The sequence below is a fragment of the Typopeltis vanoorti genome, chromosome 1, assembly GCF_054136105.1.
Source record: "Typopeltis vanoorti isolate ZY-2024b chromosome 1, IOZ_Tvanoo_1.0, whole genome shotgun sequence".
Classification (NCBI taxonomy): Eukaryota; Metazoa; Arthropoda; class Arachnida; order Uropygi; family Thelyphonidae; genus Typopeltis; species Typopeltis vanoorti.
In genome coordinates, this window is record NC_143549.1 from 172,830,047 (window position 1) to 172,849,542 (window position 19,496).

General features: G+C 37.1%; 1 protein-coding gene across 1 annotated transcript in view; it reads left to right on the forward strand.

Annotated features, from left to right (window-relative positions):
- Positions 1-19,496, forward strand: part of Dhc93AB (Dynein heavy chain at 93AB) — a 1,274,973-nt gene that overhangs the window by 819,891 nt on the left and 435,586 nt on the right. Inside the window, exon 39 of the mRNA XM_090403805.1 lies at positions 13,040-13,236. Within this exon, the coding sequence (XP_090259931.1) occupies positions 13,040-13,236 (197 nt within the window). The remainder of the gene's footprint in view (positions 1-13,039; positions 13,237-19,496) is intronic.

Sequence of the window (19,496 nt, forward strand, 5' to 3'; positions counted from 1 at the left end):
GTGATAAGATAGAGACATATAAGTTAGTACTACACAGAAAAGGGTTCTCATCAAATTAACATTGAAGAGGTTTTTCACAGAATGGAGTAACTTTGGGGAGAGGACAAGGTATCCTTCGATGCCGGAGGGTATGAGCAAAGTAGTGAGAAGAAGGTTTTTTCGCATAGAGTGTGGTGAATGGTTGGATTGCTTTGCCTGAGAGTGTGGTGTCTGCAGAGAATGTGAATGTATTTAAGGCATGATATGAATCAGCTGTTTGTATGACAGGAAGATCTCCCACAATGAGTCTTTGACCCCATGGAGTTCTGAGGATAATAATAATGGAAATTGTTGTGCTCTGAGTACAGTATCATCCCACTGATAATGTTGATGATGATCCTCCACTGGGATGATACTGTATACAGAGCATAATAATTCTGTAAGTTTAAAACAAAAGTTTCCTGACAACTGTGAACAGGTTAGCCTTCCTAAAACAATGTGCATAACAGTATGATTCCTACATTTCTAAAAGTGAAGGGGAAAGTGTCAGTTGGCTAGTGCACATGATATTTACCAAACAGCAAATTTAGCACTCTTATGTGAACAAATAGCTTCTAGTTGGATAGAGATTACCAAAATAAATAGAACTACTACACAGAAAGAAATAACTGCCTTTAAAAAAAGTTATACACGACTAAAAGCATGTAATAAATGAAGCTGATAATTGTAATGCATCTGTCATCATTAATCTAGAGGAATATAACAAAAAAAATGCATCTAAAAGATTGCAAGAAATGCAGCTTCACACTCAGGTAAGCATATCCACAGGAATTGTTTCTTTGGTGCAGGTGGACAGGGGACTGGATTTTTACTTGATATGCAATGTCTTTTAAGTAGCTCCAAAAGAAGAAATCTATTAGAGTCAAATCGGGACTCAGCAATGGCCTAGCAACATGACCTTCTCTGCCTATCCATTTTTCTGGGAATCAGTTTTTGACCACAGTCTGCACAATCACTGCATAATGTGGTGGGGGGGGGGGGTTCACTGCTGTTGTAAAATGAGGCCCTCCACATTCACAATCTGAGGAAACACAAAGTTCTCTAGCATATTTATGTATCCCAAACTCATAATTGTCTCTTCATGGAAAAAAATGGCTCAACAATATAATCATGCATGATTCTGCATCGGACATTGGCTTTCAGACTGTTACGAATGAACTCCACCACTTTTCTGACCCCCCTAACACCCGACAGTTATAGTGATTCACAACTCCATGCACATGAAATTATTATTATTATTATTATTCAGGCCTCCATGGAGTCAAAAGACTCATCATGGGAGGTCTTTTCTAAGAAACACAAGTCTATCAAGACTCATCAAGGGAAGTGCCTCCTAGAAAACACAAAGTCTATCATACCACTCCTTAAATGCATTGACCGTTCTTGCTCTCATCAGGCAATGCATTCCATGGATCAACCACCCTCCATGCAAAGAAACCACTCCTCACCCTCTTTCTCACAGTTTCCTTTTGTAACTTCCAGGGATGGCCCCTTGTCATGACTCCTTTCTGCTGCTCAACCAAGCGAAAGAACTCCCCAGGGTCAACCCTGTTAACCACCTCTCAACAGTTTAAAAGTCTCAATCATAACACCATTCCTTCTTCTATCCACCAAACTTTGCAGTCCACACTCCATCAGCCGATCCTCATAACTAACATTATACAGTCCTGAAACCATCTTTGTTCACCGCCTTTGTACCCTTTCCACAGTTAATTTATCCCCTTCAAATCCTGGGGACCAGATCTGAGAACAATAGTCTAAGTGTGGTCTGATCAGAGTCGTATACAACGGAATGATAACCATTTTATCACTGTAAGTCAGTGTCCTTCTCATTATTGCAGTAATCCTCTGCGTTACTTTCACTATCTTTGCAATATGTCCCCTAAATTTCAGGTTTCTATCAATCATCAAACCCAGATCACTTGTCTCTCCTACTTCCTCCAGTTTAACTCCTTCCATAGAGTATGCAGCATCCCATTGATGTGTCCCAAACCTGAAGACCTTACATTTTGCTGCATTAAACTGAAACCCCCATTCATTTGCCCATCTATTTAGCTTATTCAAATTCTCTTGCAGGGCTACCACATCTGCACTATTACTAATAACCCTTCCCAGCTTTGCATCATCTGCAAACAACCAAATATCCTCTTGCAATCCATGGATAATGTCATTGATATAAAGGTTAAGCAATATTGGTCCCAGTACTGAGTCCTGGGACCTGAAACCCCACCTGTAACCTTCTGCCTCTTGCTCCACATGCACAACTCGCTGATACCTATCGGACAGCCAATCCTGAATCCAGTTGACCAATCTGACATCCAGACCCATCTGCTGCAACTTGAACATCAGCTTATCATGTGGCAACCTGTCAAATGGCTTTGCTAACTCTAGGAAAATGGCAGTATATGCCTTTCCCTCATCTAATGCTCTTGTAACTTTATCATAAAAGTTAAGCATATTACTAAAACAAGAGCACCCCCTTCACAAATCCATGTTGACTCTCACTGATAACATTACCCTCATCTGCCCAATGGAGAAAGTAGTGGTCCCTCACTACTTTCTCCAAGATCTTACTAACTACTGATGATACACAAACTGGCCTATAATTAGACCCTTCGAGTCTGCTACTGCCCTTATGCAATTGCACTATCTTACCTTCCTTCCATTCCATGGACAACTTTCCCGCAGCCAGATTTTCATTGAAAAGCCAGGTCAAGGGCACTGTCAATTCCTTAGCACATTCTCTCAAAACTCGTAGTGAAATACCATCCAGTCCCACAGCTTTACTAACATCCGGAGTGCTCAGTATGTGGAACGCACTCTTCTCCTGCACCTCAAGCCTGCTCTATCCCTCTAGTATTCAAATTGACTCCTCCAGGACGAAATACTCCAATAAAGTGTTCATTGAACAATTCCACTATGTCCTCTGCATCAGTCACTCTATTCCCATTTCCCCACAATGTCATTTCTACTCCTATCAGCCAAATAGCTAAAAAATTCCTTAGGATTTTCCTTGGATCTAAGGGCCAATCTTTTCTCATATTCCAGTTTCACTTTCCTTATCATACTTGTCACTCTCCTGGCCTGTGCCTTATAATCTTCATGCATCTTCTCTTCACCTGTCTCCTTATATCTCTTCCATAGTCTCTTTTTCGCATGCAGTTCCTGTTTAAAATTGTTTGTCATCCATTTTACACCAAATTGTGTCCTCTTCTTCACTAGTGGAATACTGCTTACCATTGCTGCTAATAAATATTCCTTCACAATTTCCCAAGCATTAATGATATTCTGGCCTTCCAATTCCTCCTTCCATGAAACTGTTCCAAGTTGACGTCTAAGACTATTATAATCACCTGCCTTATAATTCCACATACTTTCCCGTCTCTTTGATACTCCTGCATGTCTATTCATTTTCCAAGTCAAAACCATATGGTCATTCTCCCAACTGGTGGGAGAGATGTCATCTCAGTTATTATCGACTTTTCTGATGCTATAACCAAATCCAAAACTCCTGAACCTCTTGTTTCCTCTGTTACATGTTGCCTAAGACATTTGTCCCTCAAGAATTCTAGAAATTCCATTCCCTTATTGCTATATGCATCTTCCTTTCCCCAATCTATATTGCTGTAGTTAAAATCTCCCATAACAATCGTTCTTCTTGCACTTGCCACGCTCAACTGTCTCAACATCTCCTGGTCCCCACCCTCTGTGCTCCTTGGTCTTGTAGCAACACCCCACTAAATACCCTGTCTTGCCAGCCTCCACCTCACACCATATGCTTTCAATATCATTAGTGTCACAGCCTTCCAAAGCGTCCACTCTTAGAGGACATCGGTCGTCACTTATCATAAGCAGTACTTTACCACCACGCTTTCCCTTCCTATCCTACCAAAAAATGTTGTCTCATCACAAAATTATATGCTATAGAGGTAGTTGTCATGTTAAGCAATGGTGGTAATGAAGTGAACTCTTTGTGACCTATCAGTTGGCTGCATGTGATGAACAAGCTGCACTTTATAAGCATCAAGTTTCAATCTGTTGTGGACAGTGCCATGTACTGTGTTTTTAGGAATGTTTATTTGATGACTCACACTACGAACCATATGCTTCGGACTACCATGGAAAGACAGTAAAATTGGTTCCAAGTTTTCTACACTTTTTTTCTCCAGAGCTGTTGTTGCCACTCATAGCATTCCTATCATACTCCCACCTGAAATTCCTTTGGGCGGTTTTAATTAAATAAGAATAACAACAATCATAGAAGTAATTCCCATGGATATGCTTATCCGAGTGTGGTTGAGGTGGAATTCCATTTTGTTGTCTGTAGGGCTGTAAATGGTGCATACATTGAGTGACACTAACAGGTAATCAAACTTGTGACATTCTACTTTGATAACATATGCTTAACATATTTTTGCTTCAAAATGTCTTAATATAAATTTGATTGAAAATCCTAGAGTTCTTTTTCGGACACCCTGTAATTGTCTTCACTCTCCCAATACCCTTGATCCCTTTTTAACCAGGTCCCTTTTCAGATACATTTCAGAGATGACCTTTCCTCTCAATAATTCAGATCGCAATTTTGTGCATGTCTTCTTTCACAGAACACCCATCCTCCAAACATTCCCAACCTTGTGTCTTTTGGCACTACAAAGATACTGATTGTGATAACCTACAGAACTTCTGCTCTTTTTTTTCCCCATGGTCTGACTGTTGCTTCTGACCTAAATCCCTGCTCTGAGCAAGACAGAAATTACCATCGCTGGCATGAAGGCCTTATTTCCCATTCTTCCTAGAATTCTTTCCACTTTCTATTCAATAGAAAATATACCAAACCAGTTGAAAAAAAAAATTCAAAATTTCAAATTAGCAAAGATGGCTTGCATCAAGAATCCCAGTATCATGCTCATTCTATACTGAAACATGCAATAAATGCAAAACAACCATCAGCAAATTCAGATGCCACACTGTAACAGGTCCCGAAGACAAAGCTGACCTCCTGGCATTACCCTTTTCCTCCAACTCCTGCATAGATGACCAAGGCAAATTACCTCTCACCACTGTATACCTGCTGTAGTTTTTCTGCAAAAAGACATCAGAAGAATAATAAACAGATTGGACACTAAAAAAGTCTTTTGATCCTGATGACATCTCTCCTTATTCTGTCTTTATTCTCCTTTTCCTTATTTTGCACACAAACATTGCATTCCATTTTCAAAATAAGGAGACAGAAGTTTACCATCAAACTACCCACCAATCACCACTACCTCGATCCTCTTCAGAATAATGAAGAAAGTCATCATTTGTTAACTTCTCTACCATCTGAAGTCTCACCATTTAATCATTGAACAACAGTATGAATTTTGCCATTCATGGCTGACCTCTTACCATTCATTACCCTGTTGAACACATGCCATGGAAAGATTCAGAGAAATGTGTGTGCTGTGCTCTTGACATTTTTGGAACTGTTAATCATGTCTTTATATTCGGCCTGCTAAGCCATTTGCAGTCTTTTGGTCTGCCTGCCACACTCTGTAATTGAGTAGCCAGCTAGCTTTCTCTCTAATCATTCACTGCATGTCATGGTGGATGGCTTCCTCTCTTTTAGCCTTAAAACCAATGCTGGAGTGTCTCATAACTTTACTTTCCATTCATCCTACTCATTTGACACACACACACCATACAATGCTTAGATGTCCAAAGCTTCATAATCATATTCAACCTGTGCCTGAGACATTGATTTCTATATCTCTATATCTCAACCAGCTGGCCTGGTTGGCTGAGTGGTTAGCATATATACTCTCCAGCCAAAAGGCTGCGGGTTCAAATCCCACCGTGAGCATGGATGTTTGGGATTGTCTGTGGAAGTGGTAGTGGTGGGTGGTAGATGGCAATGGTGTAGTTGGTGAACTGAGTGGTGGAGAGAGAGAGTTGTAGAGTAGGTGCCCTCACTCAATGAGTCTGAACTCCCTGGAGGTGTCATGAAATAATAATAGTAATAATATCATCTTTCAGTGGGGTAAAGACAATCCAGTAACCTTCAATACAGTCTTGCCTTTTCTCTTGCAAAAGAGATTTCAGCTAACCTTTGTATTTGGTAATACACAAGACAGGAGCAGATCTCTCTCTCTCTCTCTGCTTGTACTGACATTAACCTCCATTCCTCTCATGGCATAAACATATCACATCAGTAGCTTCCTCAACAACGAAAAACTAGGCATTCAGTTCTACTCAAGATAATACTTTTCACAACTCAGCTATAGAGATGTAGTCACCAGAGTTTTTCATCACCACCTTTGTAGTTCCACATATGCCCTTTCCTCAAGAAGTATTTATCTATCTGCCACCACCACCACCATCCCAGTAATCACTTCATTCTTATCAATAAGTAAAGTAAGATTCAGCACTTCATTTATAATAATATCCTGTGATGAGATAATCAAATTCAAAAACCTTGTATCCCCACTGTTATTTACTGCCAAAGGTAGTTGTCCCTCACATACTTGTGAAATTTATTCTCCCAAATAGTCTTTATTCATCCCAGTCTGTATTACTATAATTATAATCAACCATAATGATTACCCTTTTTTATTTGTTCGACTAATTTACCTATATATTTCATTGTTACCACCCTTCACATTAACCATTTCGCTTTAAAGCTTTTTCTATCCTCAACAGCACTTTGTTTCCCTTTTTCTTTTCTTTTTTATCTTTACAAAAAACATCATACTTCTCCATCACTGTTCCTGTCAGGATGTCATCATAATCCAACCACATCTCACTTATTCTGACACTTTTTGGCTGAATAAACTCAATCAATGCAATAATTTCATTCCCATTATTTCTGATACTCGTGACATTCATATACAAACAAAACAGTTTGACATTTGAATCTATAACAAGTCCTACTGATACCACTTCTTGAATTTGACTCCTCTGCAACCTCTTCCAGTGCCATTCCTCTATCTCATTATCCTTCTGATGATCCACTCCAGATCAGCTCCCCCCCCCCTTCATACACACACCCTAGGCTATCCCATTCCTTTAATCTTTAATCTCTGCATCTCTACAAAAATGCATATTCACTTCTGCTTCCAGCATCCACACTTCTCACCTGTCTTTCTGTCCACCTTGACTGTTCTTCTCATATTTTTTCTTTGCAATCATTACTCTCCCTTCCAGCAACACCCTCTTCAGATGACTCAAACCAAAACCATTTAAATCCAAGCTTCTTATACAATTCTATTCAGCATTCAAACTCATCCCACACATTCACAAACTGCATTCTGTTCTCCTCTTATCTGCTAATATACTATTCCTGACCTTTGATCTCTGTCTCATCTTATCACTATCATACTGGGCAACCCCTGACTACCTTTCTTCTACCACACTACTATTATTTTTAATCTTCTCAGCAACCACCTGATATCCTTTCTTGCATTCTTGTTCTCAACCAAATCACCCATTCCTCCTACTGCTACCAACTCTTTTGCTTGTTTACTCCTTATTTCCAACAACTCAATCACTCTGATCATTCAAGAGTGATTGAGTTGTTGGAAACTCCAAGAAAATATGATTATTGAACATATGAATTCGGTGATTGATGTGATTCTTTAAGAAGCGATAAGATATTCCAGTATCTAATTGTGCATGAATATATCCATGCCAGAATATTGCTACTTAGTTGATCTGTCCAAATTACTACTCCTGTTGTATATTTATCATGCATTATCATTATCTCTTCTTCTCATTTCGTTTATTAATTTGATCTTACCTATGTAAAACTGAACTGTAGTTTTTGTTAGTAGTTATTCCTGGATCAGAATGATACTAGATCATACTACAAAATATTGTACAAAGAAATATGTTTGCTAGTGTATTCTAGTGAAAGTTTTTGGAGCACCATGGCATAATTATAAATATATCTATAATTATATGCATTTTCCTGTAAATTTAATATATTTAATATAATAAATTTAATATATACATGTAATTATGTCTGATTTGTACAACTTTAAGTTAAATTTTCAGTTAATACACTGATCAATAAAGATTTCAATATTGTGGGGTAGACAGGGAAATATTATGCAAAAGGTCAGTGCAGCCAGAAAAAAAAAGAAGTGAATGTGTGAGTAAGGAAGAAAGGAATGGGATGTCCAGGGATATGGGAGGAGCATTTCAATATAAAGAGGACTCTGGGATAGGTTATGTGAGAGAGAGAGAGAGAGAGAGAGAGAGAGAGAGAGGGGACTTGTGGAATGCATGCAGGAGTCATCACATTTGTTCTATTTGGTTATGAATGCCGTAAGTATCAGAAATAATGAGAATTTAATATATTTAAAATTAAATAATATTGATATAATCAGGCAATGCACAAATATTAATAAACTTGAAATTGTTGCACTAACTGATCGAGTTTCCTCACCCAAAATTTGTTAATAATTGAGATAGGTTTGGATGAGGATGACATCCTGACAGGAATAGAGATGGAAGAACATTATGGTTTCCTGAAGATAAACAAATGAAGTGCTATTGATGATAAAAAAAAGAGTTGAGCTGATGCAAGATGCAGATGGAAGAGGGAAATTTTTGTAGTAGTTTTGAAGCAATATGGAGTAGAGTTGGATAGAATGTTGGATAATGCTCTAGACCTGATAATGTGGAGTGCAGTGACAGTGAAATGTATAAGCAAATTAGGAAAAGGGGTGATCAATATGGATAATTTTAATTATTATAATATAGAGGGCAATGATGAAATGGCATCTGATAGTAAAGGAAAAACAATTTCTCAAGATTTTGAGGAGAAACTACCTTGAGCAGTATGTAACAAAAGGCCTGCAAGGATCGAAGGTATTGAATTTGATTATCTCATCAGAGAATGTCCTTATAAATAAGGTGTCAAATCTGTGTGGATGATGAGAGCGACTATGAAGTGATCATCTGGATGGTTTCCCACACTATATGAGGACTTCCATTAGGAACATTATATGTGGAACTACAAATCTGATTATTACGAAAAGCTCAGGAGACATCTGCAAGCTGTCACCATAACATAAAATGCATTGAGTGGAAAGTATGCAAAGTGAACAGCATGAATAGTATTGGATGGAAAGCATATCAGTTGCTTGGGTGCTATTCAAAGACTGCTGAGCAAAAGCAATGTCAAAATGTATTCAAAGGGTCAGAAATTAAATATGGTAGGTGTAATAAATTTAGTTTAATCCTTTATCCAAGTGTAAGCAAACAAAGTTTGCACCTGAAGTTTTGAAGCATTCAATTCAAATTTTGAAGCTTCAGGACGGAGGCAACTCGTAGTAAAGGTGGACCAAGCTCTCACCACTCCTTGTCTCAATATCTCCCATAATGCAAAGCACATCTCCTTGCAGACATGTATAATACTATGCATTAATATGCAATTAATGCAATTAATATGCAATTCGACCTTTATTGAGGTTTGGTCAGTGGGAGCCAGATCCAGAAGTGGTGATACTAAGGTGGAAGCAATGGAGAAGTCATAATTACTCGAGTTGCCAAAAGGTGTACCACCTTATTATTAAATTACTCCGGATTTAGAAAAAGATATTGGAAGTTTATTTTCCACTTGGTTAGACTATAATAAATTTAGTTTAATCCTTTATCCAAGTGTAAGCAAACAAAGTTTGAGCCTGAAATATCTTAAGGACTGAGGCAACTTGTAGTAAAGGTGGACCAAACCCTCATCACTCCTTGTCTCCGCATCTCCCATAATGCAAAACACATCTCTTGCAGATATGTATAATGCTATGCATTAAGGGAAGGGCCACTACCCAGACCGGTTTCAACCTTTATTGAGGTCTCGTCAGTGGGAACCAGACCCAGAAATGGTGATACCTCACATAGCATTGTACATGTTCGCAAGGAGATGTGCTTTGCATTATGGGAGATACTGATTCAAGGAGTGATGAGAGCTTGGTCCACCTTTACTACGAGTTGTCTCAGTCCTGAAGATGCTTCAGGCACAAACTTTGTTTGCTTACACTTGGATAAAGGATTAAACTAAATTTATTATAGTCTAACCAAGTGCAAAATAAACTTCCACCATCTTTCTCTAAATGGTAGGTGTAAAATGTATGCTTAGCAGAAGAAATGTCAAAATGTATTCCAAGGGTCAGAAGATTAAATATGGTAGGTGTAAAATGAATGAAAGAAGAAATGATTAAGCACAATCAGTAAGAATTCAGGTGCATAAGTACAAGAGACAGGGTAAGGTGAATCAGTTATTAAGAATAGCAAAATTGCAGTGTGAACAGCAGTTAGATAATGAAACCTCTCCAATATCATTAACATACAAAGTATGCTAATGATATTGGAGGTGGTTTGAATTGGGATATTCAGTTGTTTGCAGGTGATGCAAAGTTTGGAAGAACTATGAAGAATAGAGTAGATGTTATGGTGTTACAAGAGGAACAGATGGAGTGAATGGTCATCGTGAGGTTTTTAGTAGTGTTTCTAGTTAGTGTGTTGCAAAGTGTAAGGTTTTAAAATTCAAAAAAACAAAGATGAAATGCAGATACAGTTGGTGAAGATACATAAGAGCAGGTGGAGGAAATAAACAATTTGGGAATGATGTTGGATAAGGACCTAAAACTTAGAACACATTACAAAAATTGTGAGGATAGTACAATGATGTGGAGGACAATGATTTTTAGTAGGAAGATGATTTCCATTGTATAAGGCCTTATTAGGCCACATATGGACTACTGTGCAATGATTTGATCAATGATTTCAAAAGGTTGAAGAGATTTTGGAATGGGTCCAGAAGCAATTAACTAATTCAGTTTCTGGTCTCTGGAATTTTGAGTATGAAAAAATATGAAAAACACAGTTTGCAGAGTCTAATTGATAAGAGAAGGAGGGCGAAATGAAAGTGGCATATAAGTTGGTAAGGGATTTTTATCAGGTTAGCTTTTTTGTTTTTTTAATGGTGGAAGATGGTTAGAGAACCAGAGGCCATTCCTTGAAGCTCTATAAGGAGGGTGTGAGCAAAGGAGTAACAAGTAGGTTTTTTTCAATAAGAATGGTGTTACTTTCCTAGCTTCTCCTTTCTTGTTTTCCTTTTGGCTTTTGGTTATTTTGTTTTCTTATAATACCCTAATTTAGTTTCATATCTTAAGAAGTTACATGTACCTGAAATTGGTTCCTGACAAATTATTTTAGGATCGACTGCACCAGCCAGAAACCAGTTTCTGATACTAAGACTTAAGCTACTAATTATATCAACAATTTAATTGAGGTTGGAGATCACGTGGTATGCAGTGTTGACTTCCTTTTTCCCGCTCTTTATACAATATTCCCTACTTATGCAATATCCCCTACTTATACAGGTCCGAACTTTTCTAAGTGGTAATTCAGTCTCAGACACAAGAACTCACAAGTTTTAGTTTACAAGAATACATTTATTTGAACAAAAGGTATTTACACTAAAATCATATCTCAATAATATAAGGATAAACTCATGCATAGATTTTCTTACTACTGTAATAAATCACTCAAATATCCTAAATGTTAAAATCTCTCTTATATATCTCTTATCACCCAGGCTCATCTAATTTTATGTCAAGAGCATTAGTTAATCATCCTTATTCTTGTATCTCGCATTAGGATTAAGTGATGCTCTCATGGTTATGCAATTCTTGAATATTACACCCTTAGCTAAATGTACATGATACATTCACTCAATTAACAGCCACTGTTTTAGTCAGAGGACTAAACTCTTCCCTGTAAAATTTATATAAGTTGCAGGCTTAATGTAAGGAACAGGGCCTTCACACACTATCGCATATACTGAATCATTTAATAACTGTTCTGCTATAATGTCTCTCTTACACAAAGGATTAAACTAACATAGGAAGGTCTTATCACAGACGATTAGTCCAAACGGATCATTTAGATAGCTCGAGCACAGCTATGCTCAAAGCTCTCTCTCCTTTTGTTTCCTCTCTTTCTATATGACTTGTTATATATAAAATAAAAGTTCTGCACCTTACCGGCTATTTCCTTAGTGAAGTTGGTTCCTTAACTTTAGTCCTGGGTTTTCTTCGGACGTGGCAAGAGTTTGTGCTCTTGCCACTCCGCTGTCTGTTGCTTTCTTTTCTCCTCAAAGGAACTCCTTTGCCGTCCTCACATTGGTAGCAGATTTACCAATGGCTCTGTCTGCTGGTCTGCCGATGTTCTGCCAGATATCTTGTGCATATCGGTTCCCACAGCAACGTGGATTGTTGCTGGATAGAGAGCGTTTAAAGTGCATGTGGCTCCTTATATTTCATCCGCAAGCACCATCTTTCATTACTTTTGTCACCTACTTAATTATCCCTGATTCGTCAGGTAGTGATGATGTCACATTCTTTTCTCCATGCCTCTCTTGACAAAACTGTTACGGTTGAGGTTACTGGATGGCTATACAGTTTTTCTGCTGTGTCACTGTGGACTCTTACGCAGTGATTTGACCTTCCGTTGATTGGTTGACATATGATTCTGATTTCCTTAACATAATTTTCCCATACTGGGCATGATTTTAGAATACAATTTGGACTATTTTATAACAATCTTACTAATTAAATTGATATACCCTCTTTGATTACAATTCATTTATTATTTCTTTACCCCTGGTCTTGAGAGTATAAGCATGTTTTTATTGTAAGTCAATTTCTTCTCATGTTGGGTCCGAAATAAATGGCTGACTGACAGTGGGCTGGTTATTTCCGACACAACAATGGTGAATGATGGGATGCAATGCCTGAAGTTTGATTGCTATAGAGAATGTGAATGTATTTAAGGCACGGTATATGATGAAACGTGTGTGTGATGGGAGTATCTACCACAATGAGCCTAACTCCATAGAGATCTGATGATAATCATAATAAGAATATATTTTACATTTAAGTTGTAAATGTCATTTTTCAAATATTCAAAAGTAATTTACTTTTTTTTAGTTTAATTTATAATCTGAGTTTTATTTTAGAATATAGATGAAAATATGATTCAACAAGCAAGTTCCACAGTTTTTTCACATTTTTCTGATGGCCTTCAATCAGATCGTTATTTACCTGTAACAGATCATTCTTCATTAGTTGCTGTTATACAAGAAGCTTTGGAAAAATATAACAGCACAAATGCTAAACTTGATATTATAATGACAAATGATGCTGTTAAACATATGTAAGTATGTAGTTATTTTTCATAATTTCTTGTATGCTTTGGCTACCTTCCCCCAACAAAAAAACAAAAAAAAAAAACTATACAATTATTATAGACTTCTATTTACAGATTTTTTTTTTTTGGGGGGGGGGGGAATATATCAGGATAAAAGTATTTTTCTTTAACTTTCCTTTTCATTATTTTAAAGCTGCAATTTTTTTGAGATTACCAGACTTTGATTGCTTAATGTTTCATAGAATATAAAAAATTACTTTGTTTTTTTATAGACAGGTCATTTATATCTGCCCAAAATAATCTGAAAAAAAAAAAAGAGTAATTATTATGTGTGGCTTAAATTATGCAACTATTCTGTGGGAAATTTGCAATATTGAGACCATATTATAATGTAAATAAGAATTTAATCAAAAATAAGCAATTAAAACCTGACAAGTTTCATAAGTGTTGTAGGACTTACATCATCAGGGGCACTGGTACTGAAAGGTTTTACAAATTAAATACCTATTAGCAATTAATTACACACATTAGATGTTTTGATAACTTCACAACTGTTATATATAATTGATAAACCAGAATACAAACAGTAAATTTGTTACTGTATGCATTGTAACATTGCTAGTTGTTGCTATCTCATTCTGTGTATCACGTGTTGTATCCTAGGTCCGTGGCAGTTAAATTTTTGATGAAAGCGACCATACTTGATGTAAAATTAAGCCTTGATTTTTATTATTGTGTAGGGATCCTGAGCATTTGCAATGCTTCTTTAAATTTTCTTGTAAAAACGTTACAATCAATATATGACATTCTTGTTTTTTGCCAAAGTACTTGATGGCCTGTAGCAGGTGTGGGGAATGCCAGGCCTGATTTATGCTCTCTTCTTTTTTTCATGTTCAGACATGTAAATCTCTCCCGACCTTCCTGTCTGGCCTACATAACAAATGTCACACAATCAATGAATTTCATAAATGCCTGTTTTTTTCATGGTGTGATTCGGAGGTTTTGGTGGATGTAGGAATCTTGAGATTTTTTGTAAAGGTAAAAAACTTTTACATTGTACTTGCAGAGCAATGCAGCCACTTTGTCTGCATTGCTCTGTAAGGCAGTGCGATTGCATTCTTGAAATCTTGTTTAAGTAAGGGAGTTGCAGGAGATGTATTAAGAATTTTTCTGATCATCTTGGATTAATAACCATTAAGTGTGAGGTTCTGCTTCAGGTAGTGCAGTTCTTTATTCCTTTTAATTGATGTGCTTGATATATTGTATGACCTGTATCGTAAAGTTTAATTATGCCTAGCCTTTATAATGGCTGGTGGTGTGAAACGACATTTAAAAATCTTCCCGTTGTGGTAGGATTTCTGTATATGGAAAAGGATAACCTTTTTTCCTCTTCGTTTACTTCGACAAGGATATCAAGGAACAGTGATGTTTTGTACTGTTCTAGTTCAAGAGTGAATTTTATATTGGGATGTAAGTTGTTCACATAATTTTGGAAAGTAATTAACTTATCCAGTGTTCCTGACCAAATAATGAAAATGTCATCGACATAACATAACCAAAGTTTTGGTTTCTTCTGATAGTTTTTTAATGCAGTAGTTTCGTAATTTTCCATAAATAGGTTGACTATGGCTGGAGAAAGGCAGAAACCTATGGCAAGTCCTTTTTCTTCCCAATGAAAAAAAAAAAGTGTTTTCTATACAGTGTTTGAATAGTCCTACTCTGTCTGGTGGGAAAGGATTTACAAGCAGATCCACTGTGTCATTTCTGAGTACATTGGCAAAGAGACTGACTTCATCTAAACTTGCTATGGAGCTAGGATATAATATACATGATACCATTACTGTATGCATATACCAACATGCATACAGTACGAATTTACTGTTTGTATTCTCGTTTATCACTTATATATATAACAGTTATGAAGTTATAAAAACATGTAATATATGAAATTAGTTGTTATTTAATAGGCTTTTGTTTTGTAAAACTTTTTTGTATCAGTGCCCCTGATGATGTAAGTGTTACAACTTACAAAATTTATTAGGTTTTAATTGCTTATTTTTATTAAACTCTTTATTTATTATTATTATTATTTGACACCTCCAGGAAGTTCAAAGTCTCATTGAGGGAGGACATCTGCTCTACAGCTCTGTCTCCACTATTCAATTACCAACTGACCGCAACTACAGCAATGCCATCTACCGCTGACTATCACTGGTATTTCCACAGCAGGATTCGAATTCCCCACCTTTTGGCTGGAGAGCAGATACTCTTTCCATTCGGCCAACCAGGCCGGCTTTTGTATGGATGTAGGAATCTTGAGATTTTTTTTTATTTACATCATATTGTTTTGTTTTATTTACATCATAATGTGGTCTCAGTACTGAAACTTCCCACAGAACTGCTAAACCACAGAAATTTACATTTGTATTCAACTATTTATTGGATAACAGAGAAAACTCATGATAATGAGTCTTCTCTGAATGAAGGAGAATTTATCGAGCTGCTTCATGACAACTTTTTCAAGCAGCATGTGAAAGAAGCAACTTGATTATACCTTCAGGAAGTGTCTTAATTAAAGATATGAACTGTTTTGCCACCAGTTGGTGATAGTGACCATGCTGTACTGACCTGGGAAGTAGCCAACTGAATGGATATTCCAATCAGGACAGGTTACATGTTGAACTACAAATCTGGAAATTATGACAAACTCAGGAGAATATTATATTTGGTTCTATGGTATCAGATGTTGAATAGGATGAATATTAGTAGTTCATGGGAAGCTTTGAAAAGATGTTTAAATGGTGCAGTTTCTGAATGTGTTCTTTGAGTCCGAAGAACAAATAGAATGGAAGAGAAATGGATGTTCAGTCTTATTAAACAAGAGCTCCATAAGATGATGTGGAAAGAATATCTTGAGAATAAGAATGTCAGGAGTTATGAAATATATAAAGCACAGAACAGACAGAAGATCCTCAGTTGTTTGCTCATGATGCAAATATAAGCAGGGCAAATGATAATTGTTGTCAATTCAATGTTTGTAAGTGCACTTTAGCACTTACTAACATTGATATGCACTTTAGCATGATGTGATATCCAATAGCATATTATATCAATGGAATTATGCTTGTAATAACTGATAAGGTTAGAGATTGTGGAGTTATGATGGATAGAAAGTTGAAGTTGAAAGGGCACATAACAAAAATTGCAAATACAACTCAGAGGATAATTGAAACAAACAAATACTGACATGTAAGGATATGGAAGTCATTTTGTCTCTCCAAGACCTTAATCACCTCACCTTGACTACTATTCACTGATTTGGACTCCTAGGTTCCAAAGGAATAAAGAATCTGCAGAGAGGTTTCATATAAAGAGTGATGTGACAGAGGGCTAGAAACTTTTCAGTAGGTGTTATAGGATATCAGTTGATAAAATTTTTCATTTTTTTAAAAAAATTTTAATATCTCATGAAAGGACACAAGACCTATAGCACATATCAGTGCCATGTGGGCTAGTGGAATAAAAGAAAGGAGGGATCTGTTCATGTTTTGCTTGAACAGCTGAGGGTTGTAATCTCTGGGGGAAGGCAGAGTGGGGGAGACTGTTCCAAAGGATAGAAGTTGATAGGATGAAGGAGGAGGCCGTCAATTTGGCTCACTGAGTTTTGAGATGAACTGTAAAAGGGTGTTGGTTAGCAGTGGCTCTTGTTTTAATGATTTTGGAGGAGAGTGGAGAAATAATAGTGGCCAATTCAGCAGAGCACTCTACATGAAAGTATCTGTAGAAGAGACACAAGGCAGAAACTCAATGTCTGTTAGAGAGGGATTGTTAATTAGCCGGATTGTCTTCTTCTGAATAGCATTGAGCAATCTTAGAGAGGATTTTCGTGCACTCCCCCAAATCCCAAGGTTTTGTTCTTTCACAAAACCCTGGGATATTTCTGCATTGGCAGGGGAAATCTGAGGAGAGTAAACCATCCACCATGACATGTAGTGAGAGACCAGTGAGAAAGTTGGTGATCCATGGAAGGGCAGATTGTATAGGGTTATCAGTTGTGAAGATCTGAAGTAGTGTCTTGTGCAAAAAAAGTACACAAAGTTTTTTGGTGGCTGCAGAGGCTCTAGTTGATAAAATTTAGTCGAAATGTGGTTGTGCAAGGAAAGATCAGAGGTGCAGGTCAGTCCAAGAGGAGAAATCTGATCATGTATGGAAATCACAGTATTACTAAAGGTAAGGGGTGAGCGCTTTCTTGCGAGAGATCAGGCATAACTGAGTTTTGGTGGCATTGAAGTTTACAAGGTTGTCCTTGCCCAACTGGGATATAGCTCGTAGATCTGAGTGCAAGTCCTTGGTCATGATAGATCTCGAGGATTCTAATGCTTAAGCACTGCAAGGTTTGTCAAATGAAAAGGAAGAAAGGAGTATACTATCATTGGAAAAGCTATTGGATAGGATTGGAAGTCTGCAAGAGCAGGTCATTTATGTACAAGAAGAAGAGAGTGGGTGAAAGAACAAAACCCTGGGATATTTCTGCATTGGCATGGGAAATCTGAGAAGAGTAAACCATCCATCATGACATGTAGTGAGAGACCAATGAGAAAGTTGGTGATCCAGTTGCAGAGTAAGGAAGGCAGATCGTAGAATGGCAGTTTGTTAAGTAGATCCCTGTGCCAAACATGATTAAATACCTTTGAAATGTCAAGGGCAACTATGTCAGTTTCTCCAAATTTCTCCTAGGCCTGAATCCAGAGGTGGGATGGTGAAAGCAAGAAGATCAGTTGTAGATTGCAAGTGACAGAATCCATACTGCTGTTCACTGATTAATTGGTATGTTTCTAGGTGGTATCATAAGTGGTGGGTGGGAGAGGACAAAGTGGCATCCATGGAAGTTAAGTTTGTGTGCAGTTAAGAAAGGGATAAGAGCTAGATTTTTCTCTAATCGAACCATGAGTGAGTAGAATAGTTTACCTGTTAAAGAGTGAATGCATCTATTGTGAAGGAGTTTAAGAGAAGGTATGGCAACTAGTGTGTGGCCTCCCTCGATCAGTACTTGATTCCCTTGATGTCTAATAATAATAATAATAACCATGTATTTTTCCTGTCCTTTCTGCATCCTAATAGTGTCACTAGTATTCTTAATCTTTGCTACAGGAAAACATGATTTCATTATGAGATCTTTAATAATGTCTCTTATTATGAAGTCTCCATATAAAACTCTCTTCATCCATCATTTTTCCTCTTTGATACTCTGCTTTATCTTCCTTTGCACCTTTTCCTTCTTTCACTCCTCTGCCATACCACTCACCAAGCATTTTTTCATCTAACATTATTTCAAATCCGAATGTTTGTAGAAACTATGAAAGTTTCGTAAGTTGACCAGAGAGCATACTAAAATACAATCCTTGGCATCCTCAAGTTGTCTTAGCTTGCACTTCTTAAAAGACATACGTGCTGCCCAAGCATCCATATATTTGCCTTTCATTAATGCATTTCATAAAGGTTTTACTGGCCTCTAAGGGAACTCGGGAATACTGAGGATTGTATTCTCGTAAGCTGTCTGATCAACTTACAAGATGTTCATAATTTCTACAATATTCAGCTTCGAAATAATGTTGAATCTAGTATCCGCTTTGCCAATGTAATTTTACATCACTGAAATAAAGCCTTTTGCCTCTTCCTTTAGTTATTATTTTTTTATCTGTTTTATCTCACATTTTGTCTTTTGAAAGACTCCAAGTTAGTATACTATTACTATCTGATTATTCTCCTCATCTTCCATGCACTGTTTCTATCATGTCATCACTCATACTGTATTCATTCTTGCCCACCTCCACCACTTTATTTTTAGCAACATGCTCACCAACATTTTCACTTGCATTCTCCTACCTTTTGTCATCCATCTCTCTCTCTCTCTCTCTCTCTCTCTCTCTCTCTCTCTGTCAACTTCTTACTCTCTCCACCCTTCTGGTTCTTACTTTCAAAACACTTAGATAATGCTATAATACTGTAATGATGAACATGTGCTCTAAGAGAATTTCAGATTTGGGATCTGGAATCATTAGCCAGCAGTACCTGAAAGGGGTAACTTTGCAAACGTTTTGATGTTATAAAGCTGCCATCAAAGTAAGAACACTGAGAAATGAAGATAAGGAGTAAAATACATCACTGCATACATCACTGCACTTGATTATGGACTGTTGAGCACAAATTTGCTTGCCAAGCTTTTGCAGTTATGTAAATTGCAGAGCTTGGTCTATATGTAGAGG